This window comes from Chlamydotis macqueenii, chromosome 4 (assembly GCF_036417535.1).
Source record: "Chlamydotis macqueenii isolate bChlMac1 chromosome 4, bChlMac1.mat, whole genome shotgun sequence".
In the NCBI taxonomy this organism is placed as follows: domain Eukaryota; kingdom Metazoa; phylum Chordata; class Aves; order Otidiformes; family Otididae; genus Chlamydotis; species Chlamydotis macqueenii.
Genome location: NC_141559.1, coordinates 70,140,929 through 70,165,224, shown reverse-complemented (window position 1 = coordinate 70,165,224; position 24,296 = coordinate 70,140,929). Strand labels below are relative to the sequence as shown.

Here is a 24,296-nt window from a genome sequence, read left to right as displayed (position 1 = left end):
GTTTGCAAGTGCTGGATCAACAAGCAGCCCGTGCTATGACATTTGGTCCAGCAGAAGAATATTTTTGTAGTCAGGATTTGCTATCCAGCTACAAAGACCATATTAGTCCTTAAGGAATTAGAAGCTCTGGCAATATGCCAATAAACAAATCCAGTGGAAGCTGAAGCACGAGCAACCACCTCCGCAGGCAGGCATCCAAACACAAATCTTAATACAGGGTTTCTAGTTAACAGGCATTCCACATGAGCAGTGTTACAAGGTCTTCCAGGAATCAAAAAATACCTTGTCCTACACATCACCTTTCAGACAGGGTGCACAAGCTCTGATGGGCAGGAAAGAATCGACTTGTAGTAGCAGGAAGTTTCAGGAAATTGTGCCAGTTCCTTCAAAAAAACATTTTTCACTAGCAGGCCTTTCTCTTACAAAGATCAGGATTTGCCAAGTGAGTTCTGTTTTTGGCCCATAGACATCTGCATGACTTTTTTTTTTTATTCCCCTTTTATGATTACTTAAATGACAGGGATTCAATGACAACAGGAACTCACTGAGCAGATTCAATAGCACCACTTCCAGATCAGACGCAGGGAACAATGGATGAATTGCACAGGGACGGGCACAACAGCAAAATGTTTTAGGGGCCAGACACTGAGAAATCTTGTTCATTTGGACCTTATGCCTAATTTCAAACATGCCCTTTTCCAAAACTTCTCTTGTCCTTGCATTGTTAACAAACAGACGTATAAAATTGCTAATGGAGAGATGCCGTAAGCACAAAGAAACCATGATGCAAAATATTCTGCATCTTAGATAAAACTTAAGTCAACTGTTCTAATGTATACGTTGGATTGTGTGCCAGAAGACACCTGATCACCACTTATAAAAAGAAATCAACATTTTCCTTCTAAAAAGATATTTCACCAAGTCATTTTTGACAGGCAATTTTTTTTTTTTTTTAGCAATTGAGCAATGGTCCACAGTATGAGAAGCAGCAAAAGCGTTTTATTTGCTGTATAGTTAGTGTCATTAGAAATATGATTGGTAAAAAAACAACACACAAGTCCACACAGAAAGGAAAGCTTAATAAAAACCAAAGAGCACTGGAGGGGTGGTGGTGATGAAGACTTAGCAGAGAAAAGGTTTTTTTAAAGAATCTTCCAAAGTTCTGGACAGCAGCAACTTCTTTTGGCCACTAGAGATGGTAAGAAATCTTCCTACTACTTTGCATCAGTGTCCTCCTCCACCCTTGTTGGTCTGCTAGCTTCAAATCACTTAAATGTGCTGTGGAGTGTGAGAAGGGAACTAAACACAAGATCACGATCTGTTTGCATTAGATAATGGCTTCCATGCAACTGTTCTGCACATGCAAAGGCATAAAACTTACTCAGCAAACATCATCTTCTCAAAAATAACTTCAAGTCATAACAATGCTTCACTTTGTTTAATTCCTGTATTTTCAAAAAGGTGGTAGAAGTACTGCATTTTTTTAAACAATAACATGCTTCTCCTCCTTCAAACAGAAAATATCTTTAATCTTTGAAACAGAATGGGTTTTTTTTCTCTGACATTGAAATGACCAGACATTCTTAACTGATGAAAATAACAAATGTGTTTCTGAAGCGAGAAGTTGCCACAACAATTATTTGTAAACATTATACCCATACAGTAAGTACATTAAAACCCCACACTTCCATCTTAAAATAAACCACAAAGCTTTGACATGAAATACATAAAAAGTTTATTATGTATGTACCCCACTTTGTTATCTGGAGGAGAAAATCTGAGGCAACAGTTTGGTGCAGTACAGAGAAGCAAAGCAATATACAGTAGCTGCACACAGCTTGATTGGTTTCAGATCACAACTAAATACTCTTACTATGACCGTTAGTACAGAAATGTTCTGTAATTAGAAAAAATGAGAAGTATTACTCTCATGCTGTACAGTCTCATGTTTCTTGGTTAGAAAAAAAACCAACTGATTGAGTTTGAATCTTTCACGCCTGAATCTTTCACACCAACTTGCTCAGCTGTTGCCTCTGGAATGTTCAGCACAAAGGTTAAGCTCCAGACATAATTTAAGTGCTTTTCATGTGCAAAGTGTTACTGGCTAAAGCTTTCAAAGTACATTTAATTACAGATATGAACACCCTGTAAAGATATGAGGATATGATAGCAGACCCAGAGGCCAATACAGATTCTTTAAGAAAAATGCTATGTTCCACTGCAGTAGTTCTAGTCCCTGATTAGGTCCTTCCAAAGAGAGGGCTTATTTCAATTGTAGGAGATAGACCACTCTTTGACAGAAGCATCATGGGATGTTGTTACCAGAGTATGTTCATCCAACCACGCCAAGCCACTTACATGATGTAGTCTGTGAGCATCTGTATGGTAGTGTGAAATAACAGAAGAGAATTAGGAAGGCTAGGCTGACAAAGTAACTGTAGCACACATTCTACGTGCGATTTTCAGCTGCATTAAATACTACTAATTTATTTTAAAAGTGACTACAAAATAACGTAACAGAAGAGCTCTGTCTACTGTAGCTAGACAGAGATTAATAAACAGGCTAAATTAACTCGGGAACATTACAAGCCTGCTTACCATTAGTTCCAGACAACAGGTACTGTGTTGGATTTCAAGAACTACTAGCAACTTTCAAAAGTAAGATTCTGAAAGATACATACCTGGTATCTTGACTCTGGTTTCTGGGTCACTTACAGTCCAAACATATACCATCATGTCCATGCCTCCAGAAGCAAAGTGTTCATTGTCTGGTGACCAGGCAATACAAACAATTTTTGCATGGTGTCCGTAAAAAACATTATGTTCCTATTTGAAAGTTAGGGATACAGTGTTATTTCAACAGTTTAAGCTACTTCAGGAAATCACTGGCATTTAATGTCTAGTACCACAGTAAGCTACTGCAAGACTCCAGACAATGTACAGTTCGGGTACAGACAGATGCCCTAAACCAAGTGGTGGCTTCCTTTTATGCTATTTAAACACTTATCAGGCCAATAAAATCCAAACCTTTTGTAAAAAATGCTAAGACTTTTTCTGTGAAAACTGGATCTGTAAAGTGTATATGCAACAGGTCACTTCTTGCTTAGGAGACTTTAAAAATAATCCCATAGGGGTTTCTAAAAGCAAAATTCTTCCAATTTCTACTTAGAAAAAGAAACATTTTTGTGGAATGTTATCCTGCATTTTTTACTTCAGTGTGGTTTCAGTCAAAGCTTAATGACTTTACAGGCTTATAGACATACTGACTGCTCAGCTAAAAAGTGGAAATTGCCCTTTTTTTTTGGTTCTTGCTTAAAAGACACTAGATTGGAGGATAAACCAAGATTCCCTGCCCTAATGTATTCTTTTCATTGCTTAGTTCTTACCATGGAACTGCGTGCCACAGTCAGCAGAATTTAACTGACAAGTCTGGTTTATTTACTTCATTAAATTTTATTGTACTGCATGATTCTTATCAAATTTAGCCTGCGTTCTTGTCCATTTTACAAAAATGCACAAGAATTCTCTAACAGGCAGGTACGTAATTGTAACTTGACTTTTCTTACTTTAAAAAAACCCCACTAGTGATTCATCTGACCCAAATAAGAAACCTGCATACTTGGTAATACTTTTGTATTTAACTGCTGCTAGCCTGTGGAAATCCAACCCCTCCTCTATTTAACTATGTGCTTGTTATTAGATGGGTTTGAGTGTTTTCCCAGCAGCCAACCTATGCTATAAGTTTCCTCCCCTATCCTTATGACCTGGAGGCTTCACATAGGCTGCTGTGGAAAACAACACTAATTCAAAATACCAGGTAAACAGACAGTCACAGAAACACCAAATATACATCAATTATTTAACCATTAAGTCTCACCAGCTACACTATATTTCACCACAACAGACTGAGACATGTAATGCCAGTCAATTTGTATTTTAACAAACAAAACTCCTAATAAAACAGTTCTTACCGCATAGCCATCAGTGACGCTAAAGACAGTGACAACTTTGTTTGCATCACAGACTGCAAGAAAGGCACCATCGTGAGAATATGCCAGGTCAGTAACAGGACCTTTAGCTTCCAAAGACTTATCATCATTTTTCAAAGAGGTTCCTTGGATTGAATACAAACGGACATTCCCATCCTGCAAATTAATAGTGAAGAAGGGGGGAAAGTACAAAAGTCACTTTACAATAGAAAGAGTAAGGCTTGCCGAGTTTCTGGAACTTTTTGCATGTATAGTGCTTATATTAAGAAATAGTTTAAAGAACCTGTCACTTATGCTGGTTACAACCCACTGAGTCTAGAATATAGACCTGATTTCTAGAATTTGCCTACTTCAAGCATACACTGGGGTAAAAACCATTTGACAGTTTAAAAATCAGCAAATACAAAACAAAAAAATGAAATAGACATTAGGTCACAATGGTGGGAGAACCTGGGGAATATAAGCCCAGGAATATCAGTTACACATAGTTTACTTGTGTAACTACTACTTCTCAACACAAGACATCTACTACTGTTAAATGCTTCTGTTCCTAGTTCCAGTGTTCAAAGTAGTACAATTTTAGGAAGTGCAACCTTACCGCTCCTCCCACCGCTGCTGTACCTCCTCCGGGGTGAATGGCTACAGCTTCTGGCTCATAATCAAGGTCATCAATTGCAAAACATTTTTTCTTATCTTTCATCAGGACAATCTGTAAATAGAAAACCAGAAACTAAGGCCCTTCTTCAAAGCACCTAATACAAAACTATGACTAAGCCACATTGCTAGTCATAAAAAAAAATCCACCCCGATTGCTCAAAGTTTACTATATTCTGATCTTAAGGGAACAGTTTCTTTTTTTTTTTAAGAAACTAAAGAAATGCTTATGTGCAGTGACTAACTAATCTGCTGTATTAGAGTACTGAGGTGCTCTAAATCAGGTAGCGCAAGGGCATGCTCTACTGCTTTCAGCTTCACGTCATTTGGTTTGAACATGAAAGAAACATGGACAAAAGAGTATTTTTAGCAATGATTACTCCCTTCCAGGTTCACTGTTAAAGGAAGGGAGGCAGGACCAAACTAGTAGCAAGTTAATACTGCAATGTTAAATTTTAAGCGCTATTTCCTATCCAGTTCTATACTATGGAGAACTGGAATTATAACTCATATGGAAAACAGGTTTGGACAATACTACTGAAAGTCCCCAGCATAAAACCACAACCCATATACATTAGTAGTTAAGTATGCTTTGATACAAGATAGCCCTGCTGCAATCTCTCTGGTTTTCTGTGATCTGAATACTACCAGCAAGCAAGCTAGAGCTACCCATGCTGTACAATAGCATTAGTTAATTGGTTAGTTGGATTAGTTGGGAGAAAAAATTTTTTTAAAAGTGGGCACAAGACATCCTTTCCCCCAAAAATTGCATCACCGAACAGATCAGGCAAGAGCATGATTCAGACTGGCGTAGCCTTCCAGCACAAAGCTGTACTGATAACAAATGCAGATGCATCCACACAAGGGACCACGTGGATTTTACATCTGTTCACAGGACTGTTAAATTGGTACAGGATGCAAAAAGACAAGTCTATCAAGTATTAATTATGCTCCCCATAGCTCTTATTAAGAAATTCTCCAGATGTGCAAGGTAATCCTACACTAAATAGGTTTGTCAGAAACCATCATGTTACCATACACTGCATTATTAACACAGCAATTGTGCTGAAAAGCCACAAGTTAATACTTACTTGTCCAATGCATAGAACTACAGTGTAACCACCAGGACCCACAGCTAAACATTTTGGTTGAACATCCATTTTCACAGCATCCTGGCCGCTGGAGGAAGGCATGACGAGGTAAAGAAGCAGGAAAGATAAAGTAGAGAAAAAAATTATTCCATGCCTACAATTATTTAAAATGGCCTATTAAAATAATCACCCACTAATGATCAAGTACGTGATTTTTCTTTTTTTTTTTTTAACAATCTGCGAAGTTTCATTCTGTTTAATGCATTAGTATCATGATCAGGTAGTACACCTTTGAAGTGCATTGGAGCTTAACTTTTTAAACTAACTAGGTGATCTTAACAGGACTCCTTAGAGTTTTTTGCTTCAGCTGTGGTTTTCATGAAGAAACAGCTGTGTCTCATCCCTCCTACCCATATTTATTGCCAATATTTTGGGTATTTATGAATCATAAAACGGACACCCTTCCCACAGTCCCCTAACTAATCCACCCAATACAAGACAGATCTCTATCTAACCTGTGCAATGGATGTGAGAAATTGAAGTCTGGGACACATTTCTTGTTATCACAGAAAAAAGCAAGGTTGCTACAGCAATCATTTCTACAGTTTCCATGGTAACTTAAAACCTGAATAAATTGCAGCATGAAATTCTTTACCATATAAATCAACAAAACTCTTGCTGTAAAATAATTAGGACTGCAATATTACAATAAAAGGCAACATTTTAACTAACCTGTAGTCCCTCTTGCTAAGGTTGGTATAGCGCACAGTGTCATCCATACTGCAGGTGACCAGCTGATCCATTTCATCCACTGCCATTCTAGAAACCTGGTTTGTATGGCCTTTCCCAGAAAAGCCATCATTCTCTCCAGTTTCAGAATCCCAATAATGTGCATAATAGAATTAAGGAACATTTGAAGATACTGGTCCAGTCAGATACATCATAACAAGTTAAAGAACTGACAGAATAGTTAGGGTTAGAAGGGACCTCTAGAGATTTTTTTAGTCCAATCCGCTGCTCAAATCAGTGTCAGCTACAACAGGCTGCCCATTCCATTGGGTTTTGACTGTCTCTAGGGATGGAAGCTCTACAAGCTCCCTCGGCAACCTCCTCCAGAGTTCAGCCAACCTTACGCCCTCAAAATATTTATTAAATGAACCTCTGATATTCTGTAATGAGCTTAATGACCTACCAAAAACAGTAGTAAATACTGGAACAATTAGCATTAGGTCTGAGAATAGGAAAAACTTTTTAAAGAATTATAGTCAGAAGTCCTGCAACATTGGCTTTCCCTGATGTTAGATGTTAACATCTGTTTGAACTATTAACACTATACTACATGTTGGTAAAGGAACAAGTCCTGTATCAATAATGGTTGATGCCAATGTGACATCATTTTAATGCATCATGACAAGTAGGATGAAGGGCTGTAGTTCTATTTATAAGCTTCAGAACATTGAAGAAAAGTCAACGTTCTGTCTTCTAGCTGAAGACATCCCAATCTCATCCTTTAATATGCCCTTCAGGTACCAGGCTGCATTCTCACTGTTTTGCTCCAGAAACCAACAGGACAGAAAATAGTCTCAAAAGAAGGACAATTTCTCTTCAGTAGTGAGAAAGCCTGACGACATTTGGGATACCAGATAAAAAACACAATCAATGTGTCACAGAACTTCAAAACCACACCTTAATACAGGTGAGAAAAACACAAACACAACTGTAAAGAGAAATGCATGTTAACAGGTCAGAGACAGATCAACAAGAGTTTATCTTTCTTGTCCTGAACATACAAAAATCAAGATACGGGACTTTCAACAAATGCTGAGATCTACATATCTATCACAAGTAACAGCAAGAGACAGCAATATGTATTTTGCATGTATGACAAAATACGTGGAAAGTTACAAGAGGCTAATTTATATATTTACTTGCTTCTCCATACTAACCACCTATCTACCACAAAGAAGTGGAAATTAAGAACTGACTTATATTTAGCAGGCAAGTTTAAATGCAACCAGTACAACAGGCAAGTTAGAGGGAAGCAAAATAAACTTCTTCAGACATAAAATATTCACTTGTCTCCAGTAAACATAAGTTTTTGTCTTTGGCAAAGCTTTTTTTTCCCCTACTAATTAGCGCTCTCAGACTATAAAGCTAGAACAAATATCACTGTCATTCAAAGGATATTAATATGACCATCGTTACTTCCGGAGTAAATATAGGACTTTCCACCGTTTTTATGCACCGTAAGACACTGAATTGATTTACTATGACCCTGTGAAAGAGACACAAATAATAATTACTGATGGGCAATTTTTCATCTTAACACATACATAAATCAAGCCTATTGAGAAGAATTACAGGTTGTTCAGAAAATAACATCATTATATTCACAACCATTAAAGTCACCCAGAATACAAATCAGTAATCAATGGTGCGGTCATTTAACTGTTGCAGCATTGCCACTTCCATGCACTATGCTTTGAAGTAAAGGAATAGGCACTGTCAATACCCTCAGCCTCCTGGGCCAAAATACTTTCCTGGCCTTTCCATCGACAAAGTTTGCTTTTCAGGCACTTTACGATTCAGGGAAAATGACTAAATATGGTCATGTACCCACACCAACTGCCAGAATTATAGCAGCAATAGCAAGAATCTGGGACGTCTGTTTCTAGTTCATGTAAAAATGTAAGTTCCCGTGAGAGTGCTGTGTCAGCGAACTCTTTAATTCCTAAAATTAAAGCTCGATTGCACAATAAGCCTTGTCACCTTGTTCACAATACACTAGCTCTGCTAGAATGAGACATCCCCAGTAGCCTTCTGTCTATGCTGTATTTCTCTTCTCAAGAATGCTTAAAAGGTGCTATGAAAGACAAGCTGACAGCCTTAACTGAAATCAAAATCAGCCTGTATATTTGCACAAAGCAAAACATCTTTATGTAACATTTTAACTTCTTGATTCATGTGACTCACAAGAGTCAGTCACACACAGCTTGTCTGGCAATGCTAATTTAAGAAAACCTTTTTTTCAAGTTACTATTTCATCTAGACAACTTCAACCACTTAGTCATTTATTGCAGAAACTGGTGCAAAAACAGAAGTTTAGCCTACCTTTATAACACGTAACGGCTTATTTGGATTGTTCTTGTCCAAATAATTGATATAGCCAGACAGGGAGATAGTCAGTAAGTGGTCTTTCTGCCATAAACAACCCAGCTGCTGATCCAACACGTTTGATCCCATGTTAAAAGTATTGACATTAGAATTAGCACCAACATCCCAGATTTTAGCAGTTTTATCTCCAGAAGCAGAAAGCAACTGACTACTGTCAGGGCTCCAACTAATCTGTAAAAACAAATGTCACCACAAGACAGTAAGTGCATTTATTATTTCAAGATTTCACAGTCGATGAACTTGGTAATGAAATACTACGGACCATTTGTTCAAATGAAGTGATACTTACAGCATAAATACCTCCATCATGAGCTTTGCCTCCTCCAAGAGCACATAGTTTCTCTCCAGTCTTCCCATCATAGACAAAAATCTTAAGAGATCACACACAAACAGGTAACTTAAAGGGAAAAGCAGTAACAGAAAAAACGCCAAGAACTGAAGCACTGTTACTTACACTGCACTAAATCACTCTTTTGTTACATGGCATGCTTGCAGGTTTGTCAAACACTAGATTTTGAAGAAGAGGAACAAGTATTCCTGCATTTAATAGCCAAGACTAAACAAATAAGATGACAACTGTAAATAATAACAGTAAGCCACTCTGCTCATTGGATCCTGACATTTGAAATTCTGGAAGACATTACATTTTTGACTCCTTCTGTGAAGGAGTCTTAGCTCTGCAGTCATGGGAATCTGCCTTCTCAGAGGAGGAGCTAGCTATGGTAACCATGTCATTACCAAACCTGCCCTCATCAACAGGGAGTCCACACGGGGCTGAGTTGCTCTGAGTTCAGTATTTCAGCCAGACTTCTCAGGATCATAACAAGGACATACACATTTCAAAAGTCTAGTATGTTCCTGCCAAAATAACCTCTAAGATAAGTCATGCATTAGGGAGATGGAATGGGGAAAAAAGCTGAGTGAGAATAGTCTGGTTGACGTCAGTTGTTAGAGCTTTATAGGAGGATACTTAAAAGGTTAAGCCAGACATTTCTTGGCATGAAAAAAGAAGCAACATGGATTTTACAATACTAATCCTATTCCCAAAATGCACAAGAAAATCTTCTCATGCTAAAATCACTACAAAAAGAGTTCCTTGTTTTTTACCTGGCCATCTGCACTAGCTGTAGCAAATCTGTTCCCATCAGGAGAAAACTTCACACAATTCACAAACCGTGTATGGTCCTGTAGGAAAAAAAAGAAATCGGCACACAAAATAAGAACGGACCTTTTTACACAGAAGATAATCCAGTAACAATGAAGTTCTCTTACATGTGATCCATAAACGAGCTGTGTAAGAGATGCCTGCTGTAGAGAATTGCTATGGAGCAAGTCTAACCTCTATCTAAAGAGGATCATGGGGATCAAGAACAGTCCAGGGAAGAAACTGACATCAATACTGATGTAGTTCAAACAACTTAGCACAATACCAAGTGAGTAAGTATCCAGTTTCAGGGATAAGTAGGAAAAAACCCCTCAGTTGCAACATAGATGCAAACGTGGGATTCTTCCCCTCTGGTAACTGAGTTCTTCTGCAACATTCTCCAGATTTTGACTCTTCCTTCATTGTGCAATTAAGTTTTATACACAGAAGAGTACTTTATCCTTGTTATTGTAAAAAATACAGGCATGATGAATAAATTATTATCTTACTGGAATTCCATTTCTGGGAGACTGCATTAGTGGTAGCTCTGTGAAGTAACCAAGACCGATGTATCATCCCCAAATAGACTATTTACAAGTAGGAGACTATTCAAACCATGCTAACTAGAAAACACGCGTTAAATAGGGAAGCTCCACAATGAGGTCAAAGCTCCCATGCAAAAGAGATTTGCGAGACTATTTTTAGTATTATGAAAGGCAGGTTCTGACCTACTTCATTTAACTACAGATTTTTTTTTTCTTGATTATACCTGAAGCTCTAATCTAAATCATATAACAGCCTGTACCAGAATCTTACATGTCAACTCAAACATCCCTTTAAAAGGAAGACTGCATCACACATCAGTCTGAGCAACAGTGGTAAGCAATTCAGAGTTCCAAAAGAACCTGCTTAGCAAAATGCAAGTATCAACTTAAGTTCAGAAATATATTAGGCAACTACATCACTTCATTGGATTGCAGAGCTCAAAACAATTCCTTTTCTAGAACTGGAATGGAACCCTTACTAAAGTTGGTGTATGAAGACTACTTAAGGCACATACTTAAGAAAATAAAAGGTCTACTACTGTGTTTTTAAAAATAAAATGAGAACTAAGTATTTTGAATATACTACTGCAATAACATCCAGTATCTCTGCAAGACTGTTTTTTGAAGCAAGAAACATGTCTTCTGCCATCAGAAACAGCTGCAGAACCTTTTGGCTTTTTATTTTCTTTGGCCTCAAGTAACAATGGATGTCTTAAATGTGGTAGTTCCAGGTTTTGTTTCATTTACATAAGAGATTTGAACTAGCAGAATATGAAACAAAAAGTGAAGAGGAATGTAGAAACAGAAAACTGACTACAGAGGTTACATACTCATTTCCTCATCCTAGAAATCAGTTACGTTTTCAAACATCTACACTCACCCTTTCTAAGCTGCCCTGGGATTTCAGATTTGAGCACTCTTAAGTAGATTCGAAAATTCCATTCACACCACCACATTTCTTGACCCAAACACACTGGAGAGTATTAAGCAATTCTACATGTCCGCACTGGGAAGCAGAGCTCAGAAAGCACCAGTAGAGCAAATGAAACATTCTACTAAAGTTATGGAAGAGGATGAAGAATCAAAAAAACAACCAATCAAAATTGGAAAAAGTGCTTCAAGTTTTCTTCTTAACCAACCATTTATTTCAGTTTTCTTGGCTTGAGACAAGCCTTCAGTTATACTCATACATGGGTTTTAAAAAAGCCATCTGACACCAACTATACCTCAAAAGGTACTTTTGTTTTAACAACTAATTGTAAAAAGAACTGCAAGCTTGTTGGAAAGCTTTTAGTCAACTTGCTGCACAGTTTAACAGAGCCACATGTAAAATTAAACTTACACTTATTGTAAACTTAAACTTGAATGGCGGTCCCTCAAAGAAAGCGGCACAGTTGTCATCACTGCCAGTTGCCAGACGATACGGTCTTGTTTGTTTAATGTCCACGCTATTGATCACTTTGTTGTGCCCAGTAATCTCACCAACAGAAGAACCACTATCCCACAGGAACACTGCTCCAAATCTAGTTGGAAAAGCACACAATAACTACAATTCATAAGAGTTACACGTGGATTAACTCCTTGAGCATCTGTAAACAGCAGATTTGACTGCACTCAAAGAAAAGAAATTAGGTCATCTCGTTAATCTCATCCAAGCGCATCATAGTTCCCTGAAGGCTATTTGAGATCTTACTGGAGAGACAATCTAATCTTCAATAGGAAACATTTGCTGAAGCAGACAAACAAGCAAGTTTTCTGTATAAAGCTTTTAAAATCCAGAGATTCAGAAGATATTCTTCAGTAAGTCTGTTGGTTTGTAGAGGAAAGCAGTAAATTATTCCATCTGCCTAGTCACTACATAGAATGCAGAAAGCTAGGGTAACAATTACATAGGATAATTTATCTGATTACATTGCCTAGATTGTTGTAAAAGTGACCATACCCAATTATTACTTAAAAGCTTAAGTAAGGAGAGTTATAACAGCATTTTTGTTAGTTCTTACTTTGAATCACGTTAAAAAAAATCAGCATAATCAATACAGTAACATTAAACTGCCAGAGATTGCTCTTAGAAAGGGGTTCTATAGAATCACTTCAGCAAAATTCTGGACCGAAAGGAAACTGGTAGAGTTACTGAAGTAGGAGAGCAAATTTATGTATGATCTGCCCAGGAGCAGGTTGGGGTGGAGGGAGTGACAAAGGACATAGAATCTCTCTTGAATATCAGGACACAATACATCATGGCAATAAAAAAATTATGTAGGGGGTCAGGAAACGGGATCACACTGGTTTCAGACTCTTAAGCATAAGACTACCTAGTCTGGACTCTGTCTTAAAAGTCTGTCAGTCTTTAAACATTAAAGAAAGGCACCTAATTTAGTCAGATAAGGACAACTGGTTGTGATTTTCTTGTAATTACCATAGTAAGTTCTAAAAATATGTGCATGTTGCTGAGAGATAAAATTCAGATACACTTTTTTCTTTATTTTTTTACTCTTATTCAATTATGTCCTCTCAATTTGGGAGGAGTGAAAGAAGAAGAATTAGCTTGTGGTTCACCCTTCCTACTCTATCAGAATTAGACAAAAAAAACCCACCAAGAGGCACACTGAACAGCTATCACTGAATATAATACCTCTGAAAAAAAAAAAAAAAACAAACAAGATCCACACAATTTTTAAACTGAGCAATTCTAATACAATTGTATTTTGCAAGTAGTTTTACAGCTATGAAATAACGCATAAAGAATTCTGCTGCAGAACAGCACAATCTGAAGTCTAAACAGGGAACAAGCCGTGATTTTCTCCCTTGAAGATTTAAAAGCTTTGTACAAAGAACCTGCTTTGTTAGAATACAGAGGTTCACAGTATACATATGTGCGTGTATATATATCTACACTCACACATGCAGAAGAATTACTCACTTTTCCCTTCCTTCTCCAACCACAGCAATTCTCTTGCTGTCTTCAGTCCAGGCAAGGTCCTTTATTTTTCCTGCAAACGGCTGATACTCATACTTCAGTAGGTGTTCCTTCTGTGTGGTATCCCAGATTCTCAGCTTTCCAGAGACATCTGCCATAATAAAACAGAATATAACTACTGTTGTTCCAGTATGACTTGGTCACATGACTCAGCAATCTGCCAGGATACAGATTTTCAGCTACACTGAACACTTGTACTGGGGACCTATTATCTTACCCTATTACAATTACTACAAATCACTTGATTTAGGAATGCTGAAGACTACATCCATCTCACTGAATAATGCTTTTAACCAGATATTAAGGTTCAAGACATGTAGCAATAAATACAACACATGTAGACAACTTTCGCAAACACATGAAAAAATTGCACAGTAAGAGGAACTTTAATGTTATCAGCCAGTTTGTGTTAAGCATCTGTGCTACAGAAAAAAAAAAAAAAAAAAACAAAAAAACCCCCAAAAACCAACTCCAAAGCAGCCACTCCCCAGCAGCTAGAAGACAGCTTAACCACACTTCATGGGGAAGTCACCCTACGCTTACAATAAGAGAGCAATCTGGTGGACAGTGGCTGATGCACTAAAATTCGTATCTCAGCTTTTTTTTTTTTTTGGCACCTTCAAAGCAAACCTATTCTGCATACAAATACCAGGTGGTAAACATACAAAGACATTTCTGCCCATAGAACTTGATTCATGGACATTCATCAGCATACTTTTTCTATACAGAAGCATGTACACACCTAATGTTGCGTGTGGATATCTGCACTATCTGGATTACTCCAAAGGAATCCAACAGAATATTAAAAAATGGTAATGTCACAAGCAGCAGACATAGCACAGGTCATAACAATTTAAGACTTAATATAATGAAAGCTTCTTTGGTGACTGTTTGCTCTCAGTATTACAGCCTTAGAGCTTGCTTCTATTCAGAGCAACTACTGTGGTGCAGCACTGTAACCAGAGAAATTGTTCTGTATACAAACAGGTTCACAGGTTTCTTATGAAACCCACACAGCAAATTCTGTGTGTACTGGACCCTTCATAAAAGCCACTGTTTTAGAATAAACCATGTTCTAAAATGTATACCTTTCACCTTAGCAGAACATCTTTGAGTTCTATTCACCGTCTACTGGTGCATCTTTGCAGTTCAATTTAAACATACAGCAACCCTGTATCTTTGGGACCTGATCTTGGACTCATCTCTCCACTTCTGCTAAAAGGACAGACGCAGAATCCTCCATTTTACATAGAGAACTTGTTATTGAAGCAGAAATGTGGACTTCAAAATCTAATTGTTAGCTCCATCTATTAATAGATAGCACATACATAGCTTTAACTTTGTGGTATCTCCCATTACTACATCTGTTATGACTGCAGTAAGAGAAATTACCATAAAAGCCACAAAGCATATTGCCAAGGGTCTGTCTCATCAAGCACATGAAGTATTAATGGAGGTTACATAGCTAATGCAGATTTACAGACAGAGAAATGAATCTTACGTGTTATACTTAGAAACAGCTTAAACAGCCTGATACTATCTTCAGATCCCGTGCTCAGCAGTATCACAAAACTATTTATAAATGACATACAGAAGACTTTTTAAGGGAAATGCTGCAGACTAAACTCATTTACTCAGGCATGACAGACAAGTTCTGAAAAAAGTCAACTGAACACTCTCCTAGGAGCAAGGAGTTTCCTTAAGCTGATCATTAATAAAAAACTTATTCTCAGATCAGGCTATGTATATATTATTGTTCTTCTACAGCGGACTGAAAATCTACAAGGCTACAAGAACAAACTAGTTGGTTGTTCTGAGGGTTAAGTACAGCACAACCTAGAGCACCAAGTCTGTAGAATAAGGAATGCAGACTGGATTTTAAGAAGGTATTCAATTTGACATATGGTCCATACACGAGACCGAGCCAAGAAAATTCTGGCTCTGGTTCCTTTAAGAAGGGGTTGGGGGGGTGAAGCTGTTCTAGCAGTACTCTTAAAGGTTCCCCAGTACTCAAAAGATACATATTCTAGTACAGCTTTCTGACAGCCAAGGAGAGAAAAGTTCACATTTTTAAAAAATACAGTTCCCTTTAAATTGCTGAAAGAAAAACTCCCATTCTACAACATCTATGCATGAGTCTGGACTCCCTTCTAAGGAGCTCACATTCAGAATGTTTTATTTTCAGATATATTACTTAGAAAGTATTTCTGTATTTGGGCACATTACTTGTTTCTGAAGCATTTCTGATCGACAACGACAAGCAGATTTTTTAAAAATTCACATATTAACTACAAATATTTTTAAGAAATGGAAGTTAGAGTATTGTATTTAACAGTATTTTTCAACTGTATACCAGTCCTCCTGAAAAAAAGATAAATTATTTGAAGCAAACTTCTGTTAAAAAGAGTTTGTTTCTTTCTTTGTAAGTCATCAAAAACTGCAGCCATTTCTACTAACAATCCAGGAAATTCATGTTACCCATTCTCAGACTATTGATTCACATACATTACATGAAAACTGAGAATCAGCTTCTTTCCCTTCTAACTTACCAAATAAAGCTTTTTTTGGTTCAGGTTACATATATAAGAAAAATCATGCCAAGCCTTGTCAAGTTCAGTCAGGAAGAAAAGAGGAGGGAACAGAAAGGAGCATAGGCTCATCTAGAATCCCTCCCCTGCCCCCAAAATACCAGTTTATTAACAAACAGAAACAATAGTCCTACACCACTCTTGGAAGAAGGGGCAGGCAACTCAAGAAGAGTACCAGGAGCTCATTAGGTCATGCAGAGAGGAAATCAGAAAGGCAAAAGCCCAGCTAGAACTCAATCTGGCCACTGTTGTTAAAGATAGTAAGAAATGTTTTTACAAATACATCAACAACAACAAGAGAGCCAAGGAGAATTTCCATCCTTTTTTGGATGCAGGGGAGGGAACATTATCACCAAGGATGAGGAAAAGGCTGATATACTTAATACCTTCTTTGCCTCAGTCTTTCATAGTCAGACCAGTTATCCCGGGGGTGTTCAGCCCCCTGAGCTGGAAGACAGGGACACAGAGCAGAATGAACCCCCCACAATCCAGGAGGAAGCAGTTAATGACCTTCTACGCCACCTGGACATGCACATGTCTATGGGGCTGGACAGAATCCACCCAGGAGTACTGAGTGAGCTGGTGGAGGAGCTTGCCAAGCCACTCTCCACCACCTATCAGCAGTCCCGGTTAACAGGGGAGGTCCCAGATGACTGAAGGGTGCCCATCTACAAAAAAGGCCAGAATGAGGATCTGGGGAACAACAGGCCTATCAGTCTGACCTCAGTGCCAGGGAAAATTATGGAGCATTTCGTCTTGAGCGCGCTCACCATGTACGTGCAGGACAACCAGGGGATCAGGCTCAGCCAGCATGGGTTCATGAAGGGCGGGTCCTGCTTGACCAACCTGATCTCCTTCTACAACCTAGTGGATGACGGGAAGGCTCTGGATGTTATCTACCTGAACTTTAGCAAAGCCTTTGATACAGTCTCTCACAGGATTCTCCTAGAGAAGCTGGCGGCTCATGGCTTGGACATGTGTACCCTGCAATGGATTAAAAACTGTCTGGATGGCCAAGCCAGAGAGTTATGGTGAACAAAGTTAAATCCAGCTGGTGGCCAGCCACAAACGGTGTTCCCCAGGGCTCAGTTTTGAGGCCAGTCTTGTTTAATATCTTTATCAACAATCTGGATGAGGGGATTGAATACTCCCTCAGTAAGTTTGCAGATGACACCAAATTGGGTGGGAGTGTCGATCTGCTCAAGGGTAGGAAGGCTCTGCAGAGGGATCTGGACAGGCTGGATCAATGGGCTGAGGTGAACTGTATGAGGTTTAACAAGGCCAAGTGCCAGGTCCTGCACTTTGCTCACAACAACCCCATGCAATGCTACAGGTTGGGGGAGGAGTGGCTGGAAAGCCGCCTGGCAGAAAGGGACCTGGGGGTGCTGGTCAACAGCCAGCTGCACATGAGCCAGCAGTGTGCCCAGGTGGTCAAGAAGGCCAACAGCATCCTGGCTTGTACGAGGAACAGTGTAGCCAGCAAGAGTAGAGAAGAGATTGTGCCCCCGTACTCAGCACTGGTGAGGCCGCACCTCAAACACTGTGTTCAGTTTTGGGCCCCTCAGTACATGATGAATGTTGAATTGCTGAAGCGCATCCAGAGAAGGGCAACAAAGCTCATGAGAGGCCTGGAGCACAGGTCTTATGAGGAGCAGCTGAGGGAACTGAGATTGTTTAGTATGGAGAAGAGGAGGCTGATGGGAGACATCATTGTTTTCTACAGCTATCTGAAAGGAGCTTCTAGGGAGACAGGTGTTGGTCTCTTCTCCCAAATAACAAGGGATACGACAAGAGGAAATAGCCTCAAGTTGCACTGAGGAAGGTTTAGATTGGATATCAGGAAAAGTTTATTTACTGAAAAAGAGCAGCCAGGCACAGGCTGCTGAAGGAAGTGGTAGAGTCACCCATTCCTTGAGGTGTTAAAAAAATATGGCACATTAGGACATGGTTTAGTGGACATGGTGGTGTTGGGTTGACTGTTGGACTTTAGAGGTCTTTTCCAACCTTAAAGATTCTATGATTCTACATTTCAGAAATAACTTTTTATTCTGCTGTACTTACACAAATCTTCATTACACTAAGATTTGTTCTTTTTAACGCTTGACACTTAAGTATTTAAAGTTCATTTCCAGGTTGTTTTTTATTTAAATAAATTTTAAGAAAACAAAGCACGTCACTAAACTCAATGCTTTAAAAGAGGTTAAAGGAACAACAGAAATCATTCCTGCCTCGGGCACGTACATGTAATTCAACGGACGCACGTGGAATACACTATGTATATTCTGCACACAAACGTGAAGCGTCGCCACTCTGTTTTACCACTAAGTTTTGTGCCAGGCACTTTAACAGCTCTGTCCACACATCTCATGCAGCATGCGCACTGATACTTTACCTCCAGATGCTATGTAGAACCCACTGGGAGCGTACTTGGCAACTACAACCTGATGGGCATGCTCAGTGTAGATGTCAGCAATCGCAGGATTCTAGTTTAAAGAAAAAAAAAAAGTTACTAAGTTGTATTTCCCAGTTTTCAAGGAGTGAAATCAGACATTCAAAGATAAAATTCAGAATTCCTCCTCACACTTTCAGCTTAAATTGAGCTATTATTTAAAACTAAGAAGTGCAGAACACTGCTGTTCAGTATGACTAAAACACCACACTAATTTCTAACAATTGACACAAAGTATTTCCTCTAACAGCCAGGACTGCGGTGACCCTTTCCTCTCAAATACCTGCTGAAAGGTAGAAAACACTCTCCAAAATAACAGGCCAAGCACGGGCTTTCTTTTTATGGGGGTGGCCCAGGTAAGGCAGTTACTTAAGTAGAATATTAAACACAAGCTGTGCTTTGCAACACACATCCAGAAGCTCTCCTATAGTTGAGTATGAAAATTAAGCATACGGTTAACCATATTGCACAACCATTAATTATCACCATGTAGTCAAGATCAATCAGTAACCAATGAAGTTTGCAAGGCTTACACCTTCTCATAAACTGCAATCTGATTAGAAAGCTAGTAGACTAGCACCGGAAAAGACATTTTCCCTCATATCAAGAGTTGTACTGGAATTCTGAAAGAAACTGACCGTGAATCTAACATAGTTTTCTCTCTTCAGTCTTAAACATGTTTTCAGATGCTTCAGGTTGGACAATAAAACTAACTCAGTGTCTCAGCAGATCAGTAGTGTTACACTACAGAGGTGACAGAGAAATCGAAGGAGGATGACATCAAGGCAAAAATCTGCTCTCAAAATAACTCTATAAAAAAAGTCATTCTGCACATCTTCCAAGTATAGTGCATATATGCTACAACAGTAATACGCTACTCCTTAGAAAATTTTTTCTACCAGTTAACAGGTATCTTCCAGCTCCAGAAATTTTATTCATGCTCAAAACAAAAATCCATTTTAACTGCTATAATTAATACAGATTTATTCAATCAAACCAGAAAACCACCTGATGTGATGGTATGACTCAGCCATCCAATCAAGAAAAACTAAAACACCCGCTCTGTGTTAGAAAGCGGACAGTCTCCTGATGCTTGCAAGAGTTCTTGCTGTTGCAGTACTACTACATCTCAGGAGACAGAATACAGCTTACTCATACAAGAAGCAGCTCTTTTTCATTCCTGCTTTTATACATTGCCTCAGTGTGTTATAGCCCTACTTAAGTCACAGTCATCTGCATTTACAGCATACACATCACTCTCCATTTTGTACTAAGACAAGATAATGTTTTCCCCATGCTATAGCTGCATCAGCTACAAGTTCAGAGAGCTCAGCTCCCCTCCCCCCCACCCCACTACATTAGTAATGGTATACATTAGTAGCTGTTATTTTACAGCAAGAATCTCCAAGAGTCCAGGAAGCCAAGATGAGAGACTGGACTTAACAGACTGACATAAGGGGTTAAATGAAAGATAGACTCCCAAATTTAAGATAAATTGATTCAGGAAACCAGGTAATAAGTTAGAGCTGCCAATTTAAATGCTGTTTATTTGATAACATATTTCTGCTTCTAAAGACAGTTATTTATGTCTTTCATATCAAAATCACCCCACTTCTGAAGAGATTTTAGGATGAGATTATATTGTAAGCTGGGACAAACACAGTACCTAATACTAGATTCAACAAGAAGAGTGAGCTTGTGGCTTGTTTCGAATACTGAAACTAGAGCCACATATGAAAGTGAGCAGTGAAGTTCCAAGCTTCAAAGTAGGTTTAGACCCATGAAGACAATAAAATATTAACAAGGTATGAAACCTTACAAATATCACTAGTCCTTCTGACTCACAGTGCTTTTCCAGCATTGCTCCAGGACTTTTTCTTGTTAAAGGAAGTCTCTAGCTCATGCTCAAAGATCAAGCATTAACTCTGAATGCTATATTAATCAGGTAATACTAGACAACTTCTGACTTAAGAGACAGGTGATCACTGCATTTTGATGAATTGGGGTTTTTTTTTTGGTTTTTTTTTTTTTTTTTTTCTTAAATGAGAGCACAACTATCCCATCGGAGAACTGTCCGTGGAAGGCTTACACATGGATTTCCCAGTATTTAATTTGCTTGTTGCAAGCTATTATACAGGCTTCTATATTATTCAGAGGAGGCATGGCTCCCAACTAATAGTGGACACCCTTCCATGTCATGTTATGAACAAACTGCAACATTCCCCAACACAAAAGCCACAGCACAGGCTTCGGTCAGTTTTTGTGTCACTGCTACAATACATTCTGTAGTTGTCTGTAGAGTGTCACCTGTCAATTATTAACAGTAGCAGACCCTCCTTGCTAGTTAGGTAAGCTTCCGCACCAGCATGAATTACACCATAAAAGTGAAGGATTTATTACTTCCCTTGAGAGTTTAAACAGTCTAAATTTGAATTCCCACAATCCTACCTCGCCTGTACTCAGACTGTGCCATGACTCTACATCCTGGCTCATGCTGGGACTAACATTTGTACCGGGCAAATCTTCAGTGAGCTGATTCAGGAAGATAAAAGCAAGTTGTTTTCTTTCAGTTTAACCTCCAAAATAGGGTCAGATGAGCACTACTGACAGTGCAAGGGAGGAGGTCACAATCCATAACTCGGGCAAAAACTGTAACGTAAGCAGAGTGGCTTTTCTCTCTTCTCTCATCACGCTGAGTGCCATTAGTGTTTAACTGAGGCTTCTGGTTTCAGAAAATTGAACTTTTTTTGATACCAAGAGTGAAATGCCATTGCAACAGCATTATACTGAGACACTGAAACCAGAGTGCAAGCTCATTTTGTTTTTAAGTGGATGAATTTAAACTGGTAGCAAACAAGAAATTTGCGAAGAATTAAGTTATTAGCAGCGTTCCTGTATTACAGCATGGCAATCAAGAAATGTCTGAATATAGTAGGGGTGATGAGATAAATCACGAAAACAAATTATTAAAATTAATTTTACAAAGGTGATTTACAGAAGCAGCCATAAACAAATCCATTGTTGTGGAGACCTAAAAATCCCAGAGAGGTATGACCTGCCGCCCTGCAGGCCAAATCTGCAGTAAGAGAGGAAAGTAAATCTATGGGAGAACTTGATTTTCCAAAGAACAAGTATTCACTTTGAAGTATTTTTTTTTTTAAACCAGTATCAAGACAATAGCCTAAACATGTAATGCTTCCTCTGCACTTCTCAAAGGGATGCCATGTTTGAAAACAAATAATTTCAATAACTCGCTTAACATTTCTCTAGTTACCACCACAGTAGAAAAGACACCCGAAACCTCCACACCACTGCAAACATTAACTGGAGCATTCTAATACTTAATCGATGAGAAGAGTTCCCTGTGACCACGGCTGACAACTCAACATGCAGACAGCTTGCAGGGAGTCAAGCAGCTGACAATTGTTTTGATTCCTGCAGCATAGAGGGAGGGAAAAAAAAGAAACTACAGACTAACGCATTTAAAGATAGGTCTTTGCAAGCATTTGCATGCTCCTCTTACAAGCTGAAAGCCCAATACAGCAAATAGGGAAGAGTCGATTTATTAAGCAAACACAGCACTCAACTTCCTAACAGTGATACTTAAGAAGATAAACAGGGCCAACCGGAATACACCAGTCTCCCGTCTACGAGTCCTATGCCAAGAGAGGGAGAGAACTGCACGTTTCATTGAGATTTTCCACAGGTTTTTTCACAGTCGCTGCCCATGGTTTTATGCCTGAGTCACGCACCCTGCTTATTCCCCTGCTGCCGATCACAGACCCGTGACCTCAATCGGAATTACCCGGTGCGAAGGAAGCACAGGGAGAGGGGCTGGGAAACAAAATGAAACTTAGCGAAAGCTCTACATTACGAAGCAAAATAAATTAGGATACGTTACATCAATGTTTCTGATGATGACACATTTTCCATTGGTATACAGAAAATTGTTGCCCTTAGGATCCCCTCCGATAATCTTGGAAACGCCTCGTTCAACCTGCGGGAGGCTGGCGAACACTTTTTCTACGGGAAAAGGAGAAAAGAGGAAAGGGGGGGGGGCGGTGCATCAAACAGATGTTTCATTTCTCCCCGGTACCGGACGCCCGCCCAGCAGCCAAACGCCGTGCCGGCAGGCGCGGTCACTTGTTGCTGTCAGCGGGGCTGCGAGGAGCCGCCGGCTCCGCACCCGCCTCCGGGGTGCCGCCGGGCGGTCCCCCGGCCACCGGGCCTGCCCGCCGCCGCCCTTCGCCGCCCAGCCCGGCCCGGCCCCCCGCAATCCGCCTCGCTTACTGATCTCGTACGGCATCTTCGCCCACTTGTTACCGCGGCGGGCGGTGGCGCTGGGAAAGGCGGCGAGCGCAGCCCCGCGCGGCGCAGCCGGACCGGCCTCTCGCTCTACCCCGCGGCGCCCAGCGGCACGAACCAGGAAGCGCCCGCGCCGCCCGCCGCTCTCCCCTGCCTTTGACCATATATAGTCAACTCTGCTCGCGCCGCGCCGCTCCCCGCCAGCCCGCGCCGCGCTCCCTCCCCCGGAAATGCCGTCGGCTCGGACGGGCCCGGCGGGGCTGCGCTGAGACGGCCGCAGAGGAGCCGGCCCCGCCCCGGCAGGGAGCTGCGCGCAGGCCGCAGCGGGCGCCACACAGCGGCTCTGCCCGGCCTCGGGGTGGGCACCGCTGAGCGAGCTGCGCATGCGCTGCGCTCCTCTTCCCCGCTGTGGGTCGCTTGGGCGCATGCGCGATGGGCGGCGCATGCGCGGAGGCTGCGGTGAAGCCGCGCTGGCTGCAGCGGGGGGAGTGGGGTGTGGGCAGGGTCACCGCTGTTGTCATGGGGACAGTCGGGCCGGTGAGGGGGGCGGTGGAGCTGTGAGGGGTCAAAATCCGCGCTGATCCTAAGGCAAGGGAGGGTGCGGGGAGAGAAGGAGCCCTGGGGACGCTGCGAGTGTGTGGGGAAACAGGCCGGGAGCAGCCCCCCTCCCCGCTTGCGGTGTCGCCCCTTTCCCACTCCCTGTCGCCGTGCGGTGAGGGCCTGCGGGGCCGCTCCGGTTCTCCTCACCTTGACGCAGCGGCCTCCTACTCCCACGGCATCGCTAAATGTAGTAGCTGTGGGGAATTTGTCCCGTGATAGCTGTTGGAGCACCGGGTGTGTGCCTTAAGTTTTAAGAGAACAGCCCTTCAGTTTTGCCTGGAACCACCTTTTTTTTTTTTTAAGCAGGGATTGAGTCAGCAGCTGTCGTAGCCTCCTGCAACAGAGGTTATGCAGGTCTCCTGGTCCTTTATTTCCTCCTTTTATACAGGGGTTGGGAAGGCGTTTCCTGGCTGCAGTCAATATTTCCTTGAAGATCAGTCTTAACCTCATGCCTTAAACATTTATGATTATGTTATAATTATTAATATCTGTGGCAAATTCCCATACTTGTATGCCATTCAAATCCAGGTATTGCTGAGGTGCTTTACAAACTGCAAGTTTATCTCAGAGTTGTCCCCTGAGGCCGAGTTGGATATCCACTTAAATTAACAGGGACGGCAAGCTATAAGGAGAACCACATACTATCCCGCATGTATCCTACATAACTTCGGATAAATTGTATTTTTCTCTCCTTCCAGTGCTGTTAATATAAATCACAAGTATACCATCAGTTCTGCATGATATAGCAAAGCAAAGCATTTATATCTATGTGGTAGA

At 40.4% G+C, this 24,296-nt stretch overlaps 1 protein-coding gene across 1 annotated transcript; it reads right to left on the bottom strand.

Moving 5' to 3' along the window:
• Positions 1-1,156: 1,156 nt before the first annotated feature.
• WDR1 (WD repeat domain 1) lies at positions 1,157-23,110 on the bottom strand. Its single transcript, XM_086747041.1, has 15 exons — positions 22,905-23,110; positions 22,516-22,637; positions 18,558-18,648; positions 13,521-13,668; positions 11,940-12,120; positions 10,016-10,093; positions 9,198-9,278; positions 8,846-9,079; positions 7,922-8,009; positions 6,467-6,623; positions 5,735-5,822; positions 4,588-4,698; positions 3,972-4,145; positions 2,682-2,826; positions 1,157-2,378 (listed from the first exon to the last, which is right to left on the bottom strand). Exons 1-15 carry the CDS (start codon positions 22,918-22,920, stop codon positions 2,269-2,271), a joined length of 1,824 nt encoding a protein of 607 aa, XP_086603167.1. The 5' UTR covers positions 22,921-23,110; the 3' UTR covers positions 1,157-2,268.
• Between the last annotated feature and the right edge of the window lie 1,186 nt (positions 23,111-24,296).

What these genes read in the sequence shown, in the direction of transcription:
- WDR1 (XM_086747041.1), bottom strand. An exon ending in ATGATGGAGGTATTTATGCT is followed by an intron (nt 9,080 to 9,197) that starts GTAAGTATCACT and finishes TTGTTTTTACAG; the next exon opens with ATTAGTTGGAGCCCTGACAG. An exon ending in CTTAGCAAGAGGGACTACAG is followed by an intron (nt 5,823 to 6,466) that starts GTTAGTTAAAAT and finishes GCCTTCCTCCAG; the next exon opens with CGGCCAGGATGCTGTGAAAA.